The sequence below is a fragment of the Crassostrea angulata genome, chromosome 8 (assembly GCF_025612915.1).
Source record: "Crassostrea angulata isolate pt1a10 chromosome 8, ASM2561291v2, whole genome shotgun sequence".
Classification (NCBI taxonomy): domain Eukaryota; kingdom Metazoa; phylum Mollusca; class Bivalvia; order Ostreida; family Ostreidae; genus Magallana; species Magallana angulata.
The window spans coordinates 42,101,421-42,120,615 of NC_069118.1; the positions used below are offsets into that span (position 1 = coordinate 42,101,421).

The 19,195-nt window shown below is 31.8% G+C and overlaps 1 protein-coding gene across 1 annotated transcript in view; it reads left to right on the plus strand.

Moving 5' to 3' along the window:
• Positions 1-16,756, plus strand: part of LOC128158809 (atrial natriuretic peptide receptor 1-like) — a 31,301-nt gene extending 14,545 nt beyond the window's left edge. Inside the window, exons 8-21 of the mRNA XM_052821770.1 lie at positions 4,599-4,689; positions 5,575-5,692; positions 7,343-7,507; positions 7,997-8,101; positions 8,378-8,449; positions 8,573-8,741; positions 9,017-9,163; positions 9,348-9,513; positions 9,782-9,928; positions 13,049-13,241; positions 15,058-15,232; positions 15,552-15,650; positions 16,124-16,215; positions 16,469-16,756. Of these exons, the coding sequence (XP_052677730.1) occupies positions 4,599-4,689; positions 5,575-5,692; positions 7,343-7,507; positions 7,997-8,101; positions 8,378-8,449; positions 8,573-8,741; positions 9,017-9,163; positions 9,348-9,513; positions 9,782-9,928; positions 13,049-13,241; positions 15,058-15,232; positions 15,552-15,650; positions 16,124-16,215; positions 16,469-16,564 (1,835 nt within the window). The 3' untranslated portion in view covers positions 16,565-16,756. The remainder of the gene's footprint in view (positions 1-4,598; positions 4,690-5,574; positions 5,693-7,342; positions 7,508-7,996; positions 8,102-8,377; positions 8,450-8,572; positions 8,742-9,016; positions 9,164-9,347; positions 9,514-9,781; positions 9,929-13,048; positions 13,242-15,057; positions 15,233-15,551; positions 15,651-16,123; positions 16,216-16,468) is intronic.
• Positions 16,757-19,195: the final 2,439 nt, after the last annotated feature.

A 19,195-nucleotide genomic window follows, 5' to 3' on the forward strand; every position in this document is an offset into this window, starting at 1 on the left:
GCTGGATGAGAAATGAAGTACAAAGGGCAAGTTTACAAGATATATTAAATACAATTTAGAATGAGCACTTCCGTTTGTCCGTTTCCTGTCCCGCGTTGGAAGAGCTTGTATCAACGAGATCTCAAAAACGGTAAAGACTTGAACATCCAAACTTTGTGGGATGATAGACCCATAGCTGTAGATGTGTTCACACTATTTTGTTTTGTTCGTCGTAACTTCCGGTCGTCACCGGAAGCACTTCAAAAATAACTACTTTTTCGCATAAAATTCTTTTTCCATAAAATAAATATATAAGTATAAATCTATGCATAGATTGTCTATGCGATGTTAACTCAACAAAAAAAATCTTTCATAGATTGTTTGATAGAATTTTGATTGGGGATGTGTTTAACGGGTTTAATTTTGTCAACTGTCACTTCCGGTTCTTACCGGAAGGGTTCAAACAAATCCTGTTTTTAACAAGTTTAGCTGACTTTCTTGGAATTTCATCTAGCCTGATAAACAGTGATGTACATTAAGCAAATGTACGAGAAATACCAGCTTTTGTTTTTATTTATCACTTTCGTTCGTCCGTTTCGGTCCCGAGACAAAAAATATTGTTTCAAAGAGATCTTAGATTTGGCAGAGTCGTGAACAACCAAACTTTGAGGCAAGATTGACTTATGATTGTACAAATGGTTAACATTTTTGTTTAGATCGGCGTTACTTCTGGTCGTCACAGAAAGTACTTAAAAAATTGATATCTTTTTCATTCACGTTGTATAAAATGTAAGTAACGTCTGGATATATCATTCACAATAATTATCATATCAACTTTTTTTGCATGTAAGAGAAGCAATGTCTTACAGTTAAATTGATACATGTATATCAAAACGGAAGACCTTTTTGTTGCTTTTGCAACAAGTGTCTAGTTAAGGTCTTCCGTTTCCAACGGAAGACCTTATAGTGATTGTAATGTTTCTTTTTATTATTATTATTATTATTTTTTCCCCTTTTTCTCTCGTGAATTTCTCAGAGATGTCTTGATGGATTTTTATAAAATTTTCAGGAATGACAGAAAATAAAAAGATCTAGAGGACTTTAAATAAAAATGTTCTAAATTCACTTCCGGTCGTCCGTTTCCTGTCCCGCGACAAAAAGCTTGTCACCTCGAGATCTAAGAAACGGTAAAGACTTAAACATTCAAACTTTGTGGGATGATAGACCTATAGCTGTAGATGTGTTTAAACACTTTTGTTTTGTTCGTCATAACTTCCGGTCGTCAGCGGAAGCACTTAAAAATATTTTTTTTTACGCATCAATTTTTTTTCAATAGAATAAATATATAAGAATAAATCTATTCATAGGAAATCTCTGCGATGTAATATCAACAAAAAATTTCTACTTCCGGTGAGATATCTCAATTATCTCAGGTAGCTTTTTTAAAACACATTTTGTACCCGCGAGATATCAGAAACTATAAACGATCAAGACACGAAACTTTCATAGATGATAGAAATTTGATTGAAGATGTGTTTAACCGGTTTCATTTTGTCTTCCGTCACTTCCGGTCCATACTGGAAGAGTTAAAAAAAAAAAGAGCTGTCTATCAGTTTAACTGTTTTCCTTTGATATATTTTAGTTAGATAAATGAAAAATAATGTACAAAAGGCAAGTATACAAGAAATATTGAATACAATTTACATTGAACACTTCCGTTTGCCCGTTTCCTGTCCAGAGACCAAAAACCTGATTTCGACGAGATCTCAAAAACAGTAACGACTTGAACAACCAAACTTTGTGGAATGATAGACCTATGTATGGACATGTGTTAACACTATTTTGTTTTATCCGGCGTAACTTCCGGTCGTCACAGGAAGTACACCCAATTTTGATATTTTTATCATTCACAATAATTTTCGTATCCATTTTTTATTTATGTGAGAGAAGCAATGTGTTACAGTTAAATTGATACTTCTATATCAAAACGGAAGACCTTTTTGTTGCTTTTGCAACAAGAGTCTAGTTATTATTATTATTATTATTTTTTTCCCAGTTTTTGTCCACAAGATATCTCAGAGATGGCTGGATAGATTTACTTGAAATTTTCAGGATTGATAGAAAATGATCATATCTCTAGGCGATTTTTTCATTTTTTTAAAATTCATTTCCTGTCGTCCGTTTCCTGTCCCGCGACAAAAAGCTTGTCACATCGAGATCTCAGAAACGATAAAGATTTGAACATCCAAATTTTGAGGGATGATAGACCTATAGTTGTAGATGTGTTTAAACATTTTTGTTTTGTTCGGCGTAACTTCCGGTCGTCACCGGAAGCTCTTCAAATGTTTTTGTTTTTACGTATTTAATTTATTTTCCATAGAATACATATATTAGTATAGATCCTTACATATGTCATCCATACAATGTTGAATAAACAAAAAATTTCTACTTCCGGTGAGATATCTCGATTATCTCAGGAAGCTTTTTTAAAACATAGTTTGTACCTGCAAGTTCTCAGGTACTGTACGTGATCAAGACACGAAACTTTTACTAAACATAGACATTTGAATGAAGATGTGTTTAAACAGTTTTATTTTGTCTTCCGTCACTTCCGGTCCACAGCGGAAGAGTTCAAACAAATCAAACTGTTTATCCGTTAAACTGTTTTAATTTGATAGTTTTAGCTACTTCGATGAATAATAATGTAAAAGAGGAAAGTAACAAGATATAAAAAAATTAAATTTCATTAAGCACTTCCGTTTGTCCGTTTCCTGTCCCGAGACAAAAAACCTTATATCGACGAGATCTCAAAAACGGTAACGACTTCAACAACCAAACTTTGTAGGATTATAGACCTGTGTATGGACACGTGTTAACACTATTTTATTTCATCCGGCGTAACTTCCGGTCTTCACAGGAAGTACACCCAATTTTGATATTTTTAAAAATATTTTGGTTATTTAGCATTAAAGTAACATTTTAGCTATAGAAATACAAAAAGTCATCTACACATGGTAAAAAAAAAAATTTCTACTTCCGGTGAGACATCTCATATATCTGAGATAGCCTTCTTTTTTAAAAACAAAGAATAAGAAGATCTCAGAAACTATGATAGATCAATACACAAAACTTATATATATTATATTCATTTTCTGTTTCCAAGATAACTGCATTTCTTGTGCAGATTAATACATGAGGAACGGAAGACCTTTTTGTTGCTATAGCAACAAGAGTCTAGTTATTATTATTATTATTTTTTTCCCCTTTTTGTCTTATGAATTTCTCAGAGATGTCTTGATGAATACTTATAAAATTTTCAGGAATGACTGAAAATATAAACATCTAGAGGTTTTTTGTAAAAGATTTTCTGAATTCACTTCCGTTCGTCCGTTTCCTGTCCCGTGAGAAAAAGCTTGTCACATCGAGATGTCAGAAACGATAAAGACTTGAACATCCAAACTTTGGTGGATGATAGACCTATAGTTGTAGATGTGTTTAAACATTTTTGTTTTGTTCGGCGTGACTTCCGGTCGTCACCGGAAGCACCTCAATTTTTTTTGTTTTTACGTATTTAATTTATTTTCCGTAAAATTAAGATATTAGTATAGATCCTTACTTATGTCATCTATGCGATGTTAAATCAACAAAAAAATTCTACTTCCGGTGAGACATCTCAATCATCTCAGGTAGCTTTCTTAAAACATATTTTGTACCCGCGAGATCTCAGAACCTATAAGTGATCAAGACACGAAACTTTTATGGATGATAGACATTTGATAGAAGATGTGTTTAACCGGTTTCATTTTGTCTTCCGTCACTTCCGGTCCAGCTGGAAGAGTTCAAACAAATCAAGCTGTTTATCAGTTTAACTGTTTTCCTCTGATATTTTTAGTTAGATAAAAGAAAAATAATGTACAAAAGGCAAGTATACAAGAAATATTTAATACAATTTACATTGAACACTTCAGTTTGTCCGTTTCCTGTCCCGAGACAAAAAACCTTATATCGACGAGATCTCAAAAACGGTAACGACTTCAACAACCAAACTTTGTAGGATTATAGACCTGTGTATGGACACGTGTTAACACTATTTTGTTTCATCCGGAGTAACTTCCGGTCATCACAGGAAGTACACCCAATTTAGATTTTTAAAAAATATTTTGGTTATTTAGCATTGAAGTAACATTTTAGCTATAGAAATACAAAAAGTCATCTACACATGGTAAAAAAAGTTCTACTTCCGGTGAGACATCTCATATATCTCAGACAGCCTTCTTTTTTAAAAACAAAGTATAAATAAGATCTCAGAAACTGTGATAGATCAAGACACAAAGCTTATATATATTATATCCATTTTCTGTTTACAAGATAACTGGATTTTTTGTGCAGATTAATACATGAGGAACGGAAGACCTTTTTGTTGCTTTTGCAACAAGAGTCTAGTTTCAGTTACTATTGTCTAAACGGTTGTGGCACTAATAAAACAGTGATTTTGAGTTCGATCAGCTGGTCATGCAATTTTTTCAAATATACACTTACTTGAATGTGCAAAACATATTGATATGAAAGTGTAACAATTAGTTTTGTGTAAATCATTATATGACAAATTTGAATTTCAGTGGACCAGATGACTTTGATCATTATTGTCTGCTTTCTTATCCTTGTCATCGCCATCTGCATTGTTTTCATCATCGGCTATTATTTCCACAGGTTTGTCTTCATTTTTTTATCAACAATTCATTTTTTATGTTTAATTATAATCATTCATGCCCATATATATACCTGCATGCATATTTTTTTCAACAACGTTGAAACAGTCCAAGAAAACTTTTTATCTGAAATGAATCTAAATTAGGACGGCTCGATGGTAACATGGCCATTTTAGGACTATATTTATCTCCTTGAAATAAATAGCTCTGTTTAAAGACAAAGAAAAATATCAAGATTTAAATTTCAAAGGTAAAATGTTTAGATTAAATTTACCGATTAATAGTTTATGACTAAGATATCATAATTAAGATTTCAAGGATGATATGTTGATTATTTGGACTCCTTTACTTCAATTGGTTTAAACGCTCTAAATCTTGAAACAGTTTTTATTCTATAAATCACATTTTTGTTCATAAATGTACTAAAGACTTGACACTTCTCGTCTAAACTAATTTGTTACTCTTATCTTATATTGACTACAATCTGTTAAATTTTGTATTTGCATCATTTACTTTATTTTATTTTACGCATTAACGCAGCTATTTCACGCAGTTATACCACTTTTTTTGTCAGTTTCTATTAAACATTTAAAATTACCTCATACTATGTATCGCGAAACCTTGCAAATTAAACCCAAAACCTAATTCATTTGAAAATGTCAACGAAAATTATAGTGTTCACATTTTTGATTTTTATTTCTGTGTTAAGTAACTGGTTCATATAATCTGACACCTGGATTATCATGTATGTTTAAAACGTTAAAATTAAAAACATCAAAATACATGATTCATATATTTTCGTGTCATCATTGGTCATATAGATATACAAAAAAGCCTTGTTTCACTTTAGTTACTTAGCTTCATGGAAAGTTTTTTTTTAAAACAGAAAGAATCACGCACTATACGAGATGAAGTGGAAAATTAATTGGGAACACGTGCAATTCACACTATCCGGGTCGGCAGGAATATTCGGAAGTTTCAAATCCAGCAATTTGTTTTCAAATGTATGTATTTTAATCGTTTAGCTCAAGCTTTACACGTTTCTTGTCAAGTAACTACGCAACCAGAAAGTTAATCTAAGCGCTACCAATGATAATGATCAAAGTATTGAAAGCTGAGTCAGTTTGATATCATTTCGATGATATAACATTTTTTGACCTATCTACAAAATGAGTTTTTAATGCAAATATTCCAAGCAAGCTGAAAATAGTGTCCCCAATCGCTTCTCAGTGTTTTCAATACTTTGATTTTAAATGCAAAAATCGATGTTCAGTGATAGAATGTACAGGTTAAAATTGTTAGTGTTATTTTTTACTCATATAATTAACGAGTTTTTTTTTGCATCTCTGATATAAGATACGTCAGCAAAAACTGTTTCATATAAAAGATTATTTTTCTGTGTTTAAAACTGTATATTAAGGATGACGTTTACTCAGAATGAAAAAAAAATCCACTGATGATAATGAAAAACCATCTATTGTGTGTTATAGACCTTTGCTTGTATTGTTATTTTTCACTTTCAGAAAAGTAGGTCAATGACCTACTTTTTGAGTTAATGGCCATTGAATATTTATTGAAAATTCAAGAAAAATCCCATAAAATTTTACACTACGATTGAGATTTTCTTAATTTTAAAAATATTACAAATAATTAAACACTTTAAAAACTAAGATACAGTTTACGAATGGTAGTGGCACTAAATAAGTACACAACATTAAGATTTCAGCATCAATTTTTAGAAATAATTCAGTCCGAATTTCCTCTATCAGTTTTCAAATCCCTACCCATTTTTGATTCAATTTTACAAAAAATTGAATGATGATAATACAAAAACATTTATGATATTGAACTACTTATATTGACCTTATTCTGTTGGCATAAAATTTATATGAGGTCAATGATCAAAATTTTGAGATATGATGTCTTTTATCGTTTTTAAGCATTTTTCAATATTATTATTATTCGTGCCATAAGATTAATTTAATGAATAAGTGAGGTAAAACCAACGGAAAATATGCAAAATTACTTAGACTTAAATATAAAATCCTAACTTTTAATATTACACTACTGCCAAAAAACTTTTAGCAGAAAACAAAATCTGCAAAATTTAGTCCGAATTTCCTCTGTTTGGCTAAAAGTCAATTTTTGTTTGAGCATAATTCCATAATAAAGTAAAACTATTGAATGTTTTGTCAATAATAATTCATTTCATAAATACTTTTTGTGTTTAGAACAAATTTTACTCATTACATTGAACTTTTTAACAATCGGAATTTGAGAACTCAAACCCTGAGTAAATAACACCCTTAAGGTTTTTTATGTATATAAAATAACCATGCAAACGTATCGTGTATCGGATGTCAAAGCAAATTAATTTGTGTAAATCGTCTATTAGACAGCTTTTAGGGATTTGCCAGTTGCATATTTCTTTGCTTTTTGTATAAATTTATCGATTTGTGACAATGTCTCTCCCCAATTTTTTTTTGTACAGCATAAAAAGTAAAATAACACCTTAATTATAGATTAAAAATAACAATTGACAATTTTATAGGCGTATTCAGAAATAAACGTGATTTAAAGACGTAATAAATCTTTTGTATCTGTAATAAAAAAAATAAAAAAAGTCATTTTTCCTCTTACATATTAACCCATAGAACGAAAGTGTTAGAGAGCTTGATGTGTTATCTACGCGTACTTGTGACACTGGGCGTCAGATGTTCGGAACCATCGCTTATTGCCGAGGAGTTATTGTTGCCATCCGGAAGTTCTCGGTCTCTTCCATTGACCTCAATAAGAAAAACTTGCTGGAGTTGAAACAGGTCCTTTATATGATTTATCACATCTTTCATTTACAAAGTAAGGTTAACAAGTATTACAAATTTGAAACTTATGATTTTATATACATGAACTACATACGAGGGCCAGTAAAAAGAAATAGCCGTCTGTCATATATATTTCATTATATAATACACCAGTATTGATATGTTAAATTTCATTTTATTTGATGAAAAGGTATTTTTGTTATCCTATTGTTTTGTCACCACCTAGCATTGTAAGGTCTAAGATATTCATGTACTAGTCGGAAAGTATTCTGAAATTGGTAAAACATAAAGTAAAACTAACTTTAACTGTAATTATACATGTACATTAATTAAAAGTCTTTCAATATTGAATTATTTTTGTTGGTTTTTTGCAATTAGGAAATCTGGTTTACAAATGTTTTAAGGGTAAAAACATGAAAAAAAAATTGCAGGCTCTGTATAAATATTAGTTTTATTAACTTATAATAATATTTGATTAAATCGCAGTTATTTTCATTACGTCATCAAAACGTCACAGCGTTCATCGGAGCTTGTGTAGATGTCGGCAAGGTATCAGTAATGGTGGAATACTGTCCCAAAGGTAGTCTACAGGTGAGAGTAGATGTCAAACACAAGGAGAGAGAGAGAGAGAGAGAGAGAGAGAGAGAGAGAGAGAGAGAGAGAGAGATTTGATACATTTAAAATTTGAATGTTTTTATTCCATGTGTTTCGGACAGACATAAACTTAAAACAAAATAAATTGCATATATCTGTTCCATATACTAGTATTAAAGAAATTAAAATCAATAAAATTGCAAGTTACGGAGAGAAATAAGAGCTAAAAGTACAAAGAGACAACGATACTTATGTATTCGTTTTTATACACAGGATATCCTACAGAACGAGAGCATCGAACTGGACTGGACATTTAAGTGTTCCCTAATTCAGGATATTATGATGGTAAGGTGAAATCATAATTTTCATTCACGAAAATCAACACAAACTTTATTCATTTTTTGATACCTAATAAAATAAATCAATTAAAGGGTTACCGGTTATTATCAAACGAAATATCCATTCAAGGGGATGCAATTTTTGCACGGAAGTGACGTCAAAGTTCATGGTCGACTGAGCAGTTCTGCCTGTGTAGTTGATGGCAGGTTTTTGCTGAAGTTGCGATGCTACGGCCCAAAATGTTTCTATGAAGTGGAAGAGAAGAAAAAGTCACAGAAAGAAGTGTTGAATTATAACAGTAAGGACACTGCTGTTCTATAGTTACAGTCACACATGTAAACCAATCTTTTCAAAAGTTATGTCCCTTTACAGGGAAAACAATTTATAAACATCACAAAAGTATACATGCATATAGTTTCAGAGTCTGAAGTTCTTTTTATTGCAGTTTAGTTTCGTTATTCTACCTATGCTTTGAGCTATTCATGCTTGGAAAGGAATACCGATAACAAGATTTTAAAAAAATCCATTGCATATCGAATTATTTATATCGTAAGTTACTTTCGGTCTTGGCAGAGCTCCTGTGGAGGGCCCCAGAATTACTGCGCATGAAGGAGTGGAACCCGGGGACCCAGAAAGGGGATGTTTACAGCTTTGGGATTATTTTACAGGAGATCGCAGACAGGACTGCCCCTTTTGACAGTTACGACATGGTGGCATTTGGTAAGAAATATAATATTAAGACCTTATAAAGAAAAAACACCAGATGAAGACATAATAACAAGAAATAAGTGAAAAATTCTTTTTACAGTGTATTGATCATGGGTTGATTACAACTGATTTGATATCATTTTAAGCATATCTGAATTGAAGGTATGGTATCATGATCTGTATCATTTAATTGTAGACGTAGTTCACAAGGTAAAAAGTGGCGAGAGACCGCCATTCAGACCGGAAATCAACGAAAACTACTCGGAAAGCCTCAATTTGTTGATGACAGAATGCTGGTCGGAAAACCCAGACAACAGACCCACATTTGACGTCATTGTCAAAAGATTCAAAACAATATTCAGGTATCCTGGTATATGTAAGGTATAGCAGTTTTTCAGAAGACAGACGAGTTCTTATTTAGAGGGCTTGATGGCCGTGGTCATTTTTAGGCTATATTTACCTCCTTTCGATGAAGAGCTTTATATATTAAACATACAGAAAAGTGTTCAAATTTAAAAGATTGTTGTATTTTTTTTCTTTACTACATGACAATTAATAGCCCAATATATCAAGTTAAACGCAGGTCTGAAAAAGTCTGAAAGTGAATACCTTCTTTCCCTTTCTCGCCAGGGGTCGTAGTAACAACATTATGGACAATTTGATTCGGCGGATGGAGCAATACGCTAACAACCTGGAAGGCCTTGTAGAGGAGAGAACCAAGGCGTACGTGGAGGAGAAGAAGAAAGCGGAAAACCTCCTTAACCGGATGCTTCCAATGTAAGCACTTTTGTTGGCCTTTGATTGATAAATCTTTCTGTAATAAACTGTTTAAATTCACTTTTTAGAGGAAATATCAGTTTAAAAGTGATACGTATTGACAGGCAGTTGGAACTTATTCTTTAGTTTATGATTTTAACATTCGTGCAAAAAATCAATCATTTTTGATAATGTGATAGTATTTTCTTAAAACTCCTAAACGCAAAAGGACCTTGCTTTACTTAAGAGGTTGGAAATATGGTAGCAAGCTATTCTCGAATTTGCTTGGTCCAAATTATCTTCAGTAAACGCATAAAATTCCAAAAGAATACTATTAAGATGCTGTAGGAAACAAAAGTAAATTACTGTCTTAATCATCATATATTCTTCCCCGACAAAAAACAGCCTCCCCCTCTCAAAAAAGAACCAAAATGATCTCCAACAGATGACACTGTTCGAGATTTTTTTTGGTTATGACGATCCTCCGTAGTCTCTTGAGCCACAGAAGCAGAATTGAGACTCAGTATAAACGACACATGTCTTCGATGTAAAGGTGCAGCTAGACAGCTCTATATATGCAAAATACTTTGGATACCTTGGCAATTTTTAAAAGTACCTTTATTACTTTTTATTGATTGTAGTTTCTTTTAGTTCTTTTTCAAACACACACACACACACACACACACACACACACACACACACACACACACACACACACACACACACACACACACACACACATATATATATATATATATATATATATATATATATATATATATATATATATATATATATATATCACATGTATTGCTCCGAAGTAAAGTTCATGCAAATAGAAGTCCGGTCAACCCGAATGCCTTGACTGGAGAGCAATGTTGCAACCACTATTGAAATAAAACCACACTTGAAATAAATTATTTCAATAGTGGTTGAGAATGCATTTCCTTAGAAAAATCACTTTGCAACCACTATTGAAATAAAACCACTATTGAAATAAATTGTTTCAATAGTGGTTGGGAATGTATTTCATTTGAAGAATCACTTTACAACCACTATTGAAACACAACCACTATTGAAATAATATATTCAAATAGTGTTCCGGGATGTATTCCAGTTTGAAAATCAATTTACAGACACTGTTGAAGTACAACTACTATTAAAATATTTTTTTCAATCGTAACTTAGAATGAATTTCTTTATTAATATTACTTTGACAATTTATATTTTTTTCTTTACATTTCTCTTTCTAGAAACATATCATGTCCTATGATATTGTATATTATTTGCACAATAGTGAACATCTTGTAAATTGCCAGAACTTCTATTCAAACCCCCTGTGTATTGAATAATTTCTTATGTATGATTATTATTATAAAATTATATGACTATTAATATAAATTATTTCAATAGCGGTTGGGGGTGTACTTCACTACGACCACTATTGAAATATATTATTTCAATAGTGGTTAAGGATGCAATTCATTTCAACCACTATTGAAATAATTTATTTCAACAGTGGTTGGGGATACCTTTCATTTCAACCACTATTGAAATAAAGTATTTCAAAGTGGTTGATGATGCATTTCAGTTTTATGTCTATTATTATGTCTGTTTGTAACACTTTCCTTTCTGCTAGGGGAGTTTCCTAAGAAAAGAAGTATGTCTTATGAGATTATGAATTCAATTTTGATTATAATGTTCTTTGATTTACCCCTATATGGTCATGCTTCCCATACCATCTGTCATCTGGAACCGAAAGTGTTATGCACAGTCGGAATAATAGGCATTAAAATAACATCCTACCACAATTGAAATATTTTATTTCGATAATTGTTGTAATGAACCGCATCCTTAACAACAATTGAAATAAATTATTTCAATAGTGGTTGTGATGAAATTCAAACCTAACCACTATTGAAATAATTTATTTCAATAGTGGTTATAATGAAACGTATACCCAACCACTATTGAAATAATTTATTTCATTCAATATTGGTCCTAATGAATTACATCCTCAACCATTATTGAAAATATTTATCTTAATAGAGATGTTTGTTATTACATAAATCTATAATGATATATATAAGCTATAAATTATTTTCTAATATGCAGGGGTTTTGAATAGAAGTTCTGGCAATTTACAACGTTGTCTTCTAGTACAAATAATTTACAATTTCCATAAAACATGATATATCTATAGAAAGAGAAAAGTAAAGAACAGATATGAACACAATTTTATATGTTTATCTGCGAGGATTGGTTATTTCTGCACAACAGTGAACATCCTAAAATTAGTACATTTATATCATATATCGATTACTATTACCGTGAAATATGCAAGTCTTTAGTACCTTAATTGTGTATTTGAATTAGTTGTTAGATAAAAACAAATGTATATGCATGTTTATCTGCAAGAATTGGTTATTTACTTCTACACAGCAGTGAAACTTGTAACATAATTGTGTATTTGATATTATTCGTTAGATTTCTTGCATTTCAAAATATGTAGTTTGCAAATATGATTTACAACTTCTTTCTTTCCAAATGTGTTACAATAGTGATTACATAGTTATATTATTTTATAAAGTAATTCATTCCAATCAACAATAAAAAAAATAAATTTAATAGTAGTTGAACTTTAATGGTGTCTGTAAAATAGTTTTTATCATGAAATACATCCTCAACCTCTATTAAAATCATTACTTTAATAGTGGTTGTATTTCAATAGTGGTTGCAAAGTGATTTTTCTAATGAAATAAGTCCCCAACCACTATTGAAATAATTTATTTCAATGGTGGTTTTATTTCAATAGTGGTTGCAAGGTGATTTTTCTAATGAAATACATTCCCAACCACTATTGAAATAATTTATTTCAATAGTGGTTTTATTTCAATAGTGGTTGCAACAGAGCAACCATAACGTAAAAATACCCAATTAGCTGTTGGAAAACAAACGAAAATGATGTTTCAACCAAATTTTTCGATGAAATTATGTCAGCTTTAGGAATGATAAATGATGTATAAATAATTGGATGCATAAAAATAAATGGATGGATGGATAGATGGATGAGTGGAGGGTGAGTAAATGGGTGGTTAAGTGGGTAAACAGAATGGTTGATTGATCAATTTTTTGTCTCAGGTCTGTTGCAAAGAGTCTACAGCTAGGTCAGTCCGTTGACCCGGAAACATTTGAGGAGGTGACGATATATTTTAGTGACATAGTAGGGTTCACGGCGCTGGCTGCCCGGAGCTCGCCATTACAGGTGGTGACGCTTCTCAATGACCTCTACACGTGTTTTGATTCCATTATCAATGGGAGGCGTGTTTACAAGGTACATGTTTCTAGGAAAAATTACTTACATTAAATTTATCTATCTATCTATCTATCTATCTATCTATCTATCTATCTATCTATCTATCTATCTATCTATCTATCTTACATTAAATCTATCTATCTATCTATCTATCTATCTATCTATCTATCTATCTATCATATTGCACTATTTAAGATGAAATAATGTTGTCTGCTTCCTCGTTCACTTTGTTTTATAGATTTTCTATTTCAAAGAACTGAGTTCGGTTGATGTTCCCTTAATCATGTTGACACAATATGTAGTTTATAACTGTGATGGTTGTTCTGGCGATCTGTCGGTTAAGGTACAAAAAATCTTGATTTTAATAGAAATCGTAATTCAAATAGAAAACGGTTGGTCCAATACAAATGCTATATGATTTATGATGAATCTTAGATTCTTCAAATTGTAATTTGTTACAGTAAGGAGTTTGAATTCAAACAGTTGATCACTTTGATTAGCATGAGCAAATGTCAAACAATGCAAGAGTGAGTTGTCTGATTAATGCTTATAGTGGAGGGTTAAAGGGGTAAAGCAATCTGTCGAACAGTTAAAACCTATATCTCTTTGTATTGGTTTCCCTCATCGATGATTGTAAGTTGGACTTTGTCAAGGTAGTGTACTTTGTTCTTTTCATTAAAACCAAGTAACAAATCAGAAACTCTTGATTATATGAAGCTGGAGTTAAGACGACGTGTTTGGTTGGCTATATGATCGTTGTGATCAATCATTTTATGTTTGCTGGATATTGTGATCCACTCCTGGACCGCATCTCTGACACTTCTGTCTTTGATAGAAGACGAATATTAAACGTGCTGACTATATGACGCTTGATTTTGTTGTTGATCCGTTGGATTGACTTTCTGTTGTTTCCAGTGTGTCTTCCTGCCATGTTTTATGGTTGTGTAATGTATATTCCTAATTATTAAAATTTATACATAGATATACGTAGAAAAATGTTTAAAAATGTTCCTCTCGAGAAGTACTGCACCAGAAATCCCAATATTTACAGAAAAGCTTGTATATAAAGTAAAGATTCTAAATTGTAAAATTCGTGACTTTCGGACCAAAACGGGACCCAAATGGGGTTAAAAGTTTAACATATAAATATTGATCTTGATAACCACTGCACCAGAAATGCCAATATTTATGCAAAATGTTGTATATATAGTAAAGATTTTAAATTGTAAAAGTCGTAACTGAAAAAAACTGGGTCCCAGGCGGGGTTTAAAAAGTTTAAAAAAGAAATGTTTGAAAATTTTCTTCTCAAGAACCACTGCACTAGATATGCCAGTATTGATACAAAGATTGTATTTAGAATTGTAAAAATTCTAAATTGTAAAAATTGTGACACTTGGACTAGAACTGGGGCCCCAGAGGCGGGTTTCAAAGTTTAAAATAAAAAAAACGTAGGAAAAATGTTTCAAAGTTTTCTTCTGAAGAACCACTGCAGCAGAAATCTCAATATTTACAGCAAAGTTTGTTTATATAATGAAGATTCTAACTGTAACCCTCGGACAAAAACTGCTGCCACAGGCGGAATTTAAATTCTAAAAAAGAAATACGTAGAAAAAATGTTTTGAAATCTTCCTCTCAAGAACCACTGCACAAGAAATGCCAAAATTCACATAAATGCTTGTATATATAGTGAAGATTCTAAATTGGAACTAATTATTCAGATGAGCGATGCGGCCAATGGACCTCTTGCTAGATATTCTGTAGAATTAAATTACATGGTGCAACGGCAAACACAGGTGGTTATATTTCTTAACAATAAGATGGATATATACACTAGGTAGAGACTATTGGCGATGCCTATATGGTTGTAGCCGGCCTGCCAGAGAGGATAGGATCTCTTCACGCCAAGGAAATTGCTGACCTCTCATTGACTATCAGAGAAAGCGTTCGATCTTTTCAAATTAGCCATCTACCAAACGAGCAACTTAAAATACGAATAGGCGCACACTCAGGTAAGCAAAAGTTTAACTTAAATTTTCTTTTTCCGCGGGATTTGATGTATAGATAATTAACACATACGTATTCCAATTAAAAATGAATTATAATCTGCCAATTATTAATGAGTAATATTCAATGTTAATATTAAGAAGTAAAATATTTTACAATACTTGAACTGTAATGCACACTTTTGTCAGATTTTATTATGTTTTTCGCAAAACAGTAAGAGGTTTTTTAAGATCCAACATTCGATGACAGAAACGGTTTCTTGTTTATTTCTATTCTGTATTGAGTTAGATTTGAGATTCTTGTTGTTTGGATTAACCCCCATAGGTATGGTGGTCGCCGGGGTAGTGGGGCTGACCATGCCTCGGTACTGTCTGTTTGGGGACACAGTCAACACGGCCTCTAGGATGGAGTCCACGGGAGAAGGCATGCACCTCTCTCTCTCTCTCTCTCTCTCTCTCTCTGAAATATATTTCTTAACATTTAACACGATGATATAATGAAAGTGTTTTTACAAATAGTATCTGAACGAAAACCTGTAAACTGTTCTAGTAACTTGAACTAGTAGCTAGTAACTCATTTTTTACCTGTAGCTCATCATTTTTTATTTGATTTTCGACTTACTCCGGGCTTTATCTTCAATATTTAAGATGTCAACCAAAATGTCAAGTAAACTTATAAGTTAAAACGATTTTGTACTTTGACACCAGCATTTTCAGTATAAGTCCATTGAGATATTTTCAACCAAAACATAAAAGATAAAAAATAGATATTTCTGATCATATAATAATTTTATTTTTATATTACTGGTTGTCTACTATAAAGTTTGAGTATAATTTTGTGGCAAATCAGAATGGTATTTATAGTTTCATAAAAAAAATTTCATGAACATTTTTCAGGGATGAAAATTCATATTTCTGAGTCAACCAAACGTATTCTTGAAACATTTCATGATTACACCATTACAGAGAGAGGGGAAACAGAGGTAAAGGTGAGTATATGTGCAACTACGCCACAGATTCCAATCAACGTTCCGATTAGTCATGGTACAAAATTGATCGAGCAGTTGCAATTTGGCGAAAACTCATAACTGCTTTTTATCACAGAATGTGTAATTTGATCTTCTTTTTTATTAATTATGAAAACTCATAGCTGCATCTCAAAATATGCATCTCTCTTATTTATTCGATTTATTGCTGCAATCGCGTAAATCAGTGTGTGTATTTGTTTGTTTATGTTTGTAGGGAAAAGGGGTGATGAAAACGTTTTGGTTAGAAAGTAAATCCGAAAATGATTTGAAGGCAACACTCAACAACTTAGAAAACCATTACATTGACTAGTAAATTTGAAATTTGCAGAACTTTTTTTAAAAACTGGTTTTCGATATGTTAATGGGAAAGCCATGTGTTTCTGTTCTTTTCATTTTTTATTCCTTTTCAGTGAAAATGTTTTACTTGTTGTGATCGTAAGGAATATTTTGTAAACTTGTTAAATGATGTTGACTAATGTTTGAAATAAAAATAGTAATAAAATTGACATGTTTAAAATGACTTTCTTTCCCAAAAAATTGATGCTTCCAAAAAAACTCAAAATTAGCACACAAAAAACTTAAACTATAAATTCAAATTTAATTATTTGAAGGTCCATTTCATTTAAAAAAAGGTTAACGAAAAAATCATAAAGAAAAATGTATTATAAAATATATGAATATATTATTAGATATATAAGAAGGCCAAATTTCATATAATTTCTACGAAGAAAGGAAAAGGAAAACCCAAATTGTTGAATTTGAAAGCAATTCAGAAAAAGGCTTTAAAATATATTGTTTGTGGATATAGAATAGAGAAAAAATCGCAAGTCCATAGCCGTTTTGTTGAAGCATTGTCTACACAATGTGTAAATTAAAGAAACCCATTGAGTTAAGACTCTGCACTTTTTTTTCTTTTTTCTTTTTGGTTTAAACCATAAAACGTTATAATATTATTGGTCTAAATATATAAGTTTTTTCGTAGAGCATTTTTTTTAATTTTAAGATATACCCAATTACGATTATAACAGTATTGTGTTTAAGTAACTTTAATAAATAAATTCTATGATGTTTAACTCCGTAGCGCAATGTGTACCGCATTGCTTAACTGACCTGCAGATTCAGATTTCAAACACAGTAGAGATGTTTGTTTTCTTCATTTTTTTTCATGTATCGCGATACAATTTTAAGTACTGATCTTTTTCTTTAAATTTAAGTTTTTTTTTCTGTTATTTTCAAGTCAAACAAAAAAACCCCATATATATCGGACGATCCCGAGCAGTCACATTAATTTCTAGGATCATTGATATCTTCTAAAGTTTGAATATCAAATAGTCGCTGTTTCGTCGCTCGATCTGCGAACGTTGCCATAAAGTTATATTTTTACGGTCGGCCAATTACATTATTATTTTCGAAATTGCTAAATATTTACTTATAACCAAATGAGAATTCCTTGAATTTTTTCGATGAAAACAAACTAACCTAACCGCCGCTTATCGTCTGATAGATGGTAGATGTTAAATGTAATCCGTATTCGGTCAGTCGTCAACCAGTCGAGTTGTCAAAATTGTCCGATAGACCGGTTGACCTTCGGCCGATTTTTTCCAATTGGTATCATATCAGTTTCAATCGGCCGACATTTAAGAAAGGTTCAAATTATTTAATGTCGACTAACGGACGTCAGACATTACACACTGTCTGCCGAAGGATCGAGAATTTTTTGATGGACTATTCAACGACTGTTTCAGCACAACAAAATATAACTTGGCTCGACAGACACAAAATTGGTCGACCGACGAAAAAAGTTGACTATATCTGCCAAGACAACAGCTGACGAACTGCTGACTGTTGTCCAAATAATTCCAAAAATTGAAAAAAAGGCCACACAAACCTTCATTTATTATCTTTGTGCAATAAAACAGCATCAATAATTTTCTCCAATCTTAATTCTTCATCTCTGTTTGAATGCCGCTTTTGAATTTGTAATTTACTTTCTTTTACCTAGGCATGTTTTGATTTTCCATTTATTTTAAAATCGCCTTTCTATCAATCCCAGTATTCATAATGTCCAGGTGACTGTAAAGGCCCACGTGCCTGTTTTTATTTCTAGTACTGTAGCCGTCTGTGTCATTATTCGTGTGCATTACATAGCATACTATTTTTAGATGCTTATTTGTATTTTGTATTTTGTATTGTCACTTTATTAACATAATGTTTATGACCTGTGTCGGGGGAGCCAAAAAGCGTCCCATTAGGCGCACATCTGTGGTTAAACATCAAGTGTAACAATGATATATCAATGGAAAATGCGGAATGACGTTTACTCTTGCTCAAAAGCCGTCATCAGGTGCGATGAGTAATATTACATTAAAGTTACAGATTACAAAACAGATTAAGTGGAAATATAAAATGAATGTAAAAATGTAAATATTATACATGTATATGTAAAAAAAAATCCTTTTTTTGTACCATTGGTGATGTAGCTAAGCTGTGATCATAAAATAACTAAGAAAATACGGCACCAACACAATTTTTAAGAACATTAATTAGGACATTGTCATTAAAACAACATTTTCAAATTAATCTTTTAGAAATTATAATTTTATCAATTACAAGTGCTAGAACTTTAAACACTTGTGAAGTCCTAAAACGCAATTACGATGAAATAAGTCTAGGACCTATGGTTCACAACCAAACAACCGAAAATGAATAAGAAATGAAGATGTTCCTGCGTGATATAAAGTACACTGTATTTAACCTGTACATAGATAAATCGACCTGGAAACAGTACTGTCTTATATAGAAACTCTGCTCATTACACGGAGAAGAAAAACAATGTGTGAGTTTGCTTGCAAAACGAATAAAAGGTTTTTCTTTGATAAAAGGAAACCGTCAGTCATCATGCTATTTTTGTAGTCCATAGCACTATCCGACACCGTGCAAT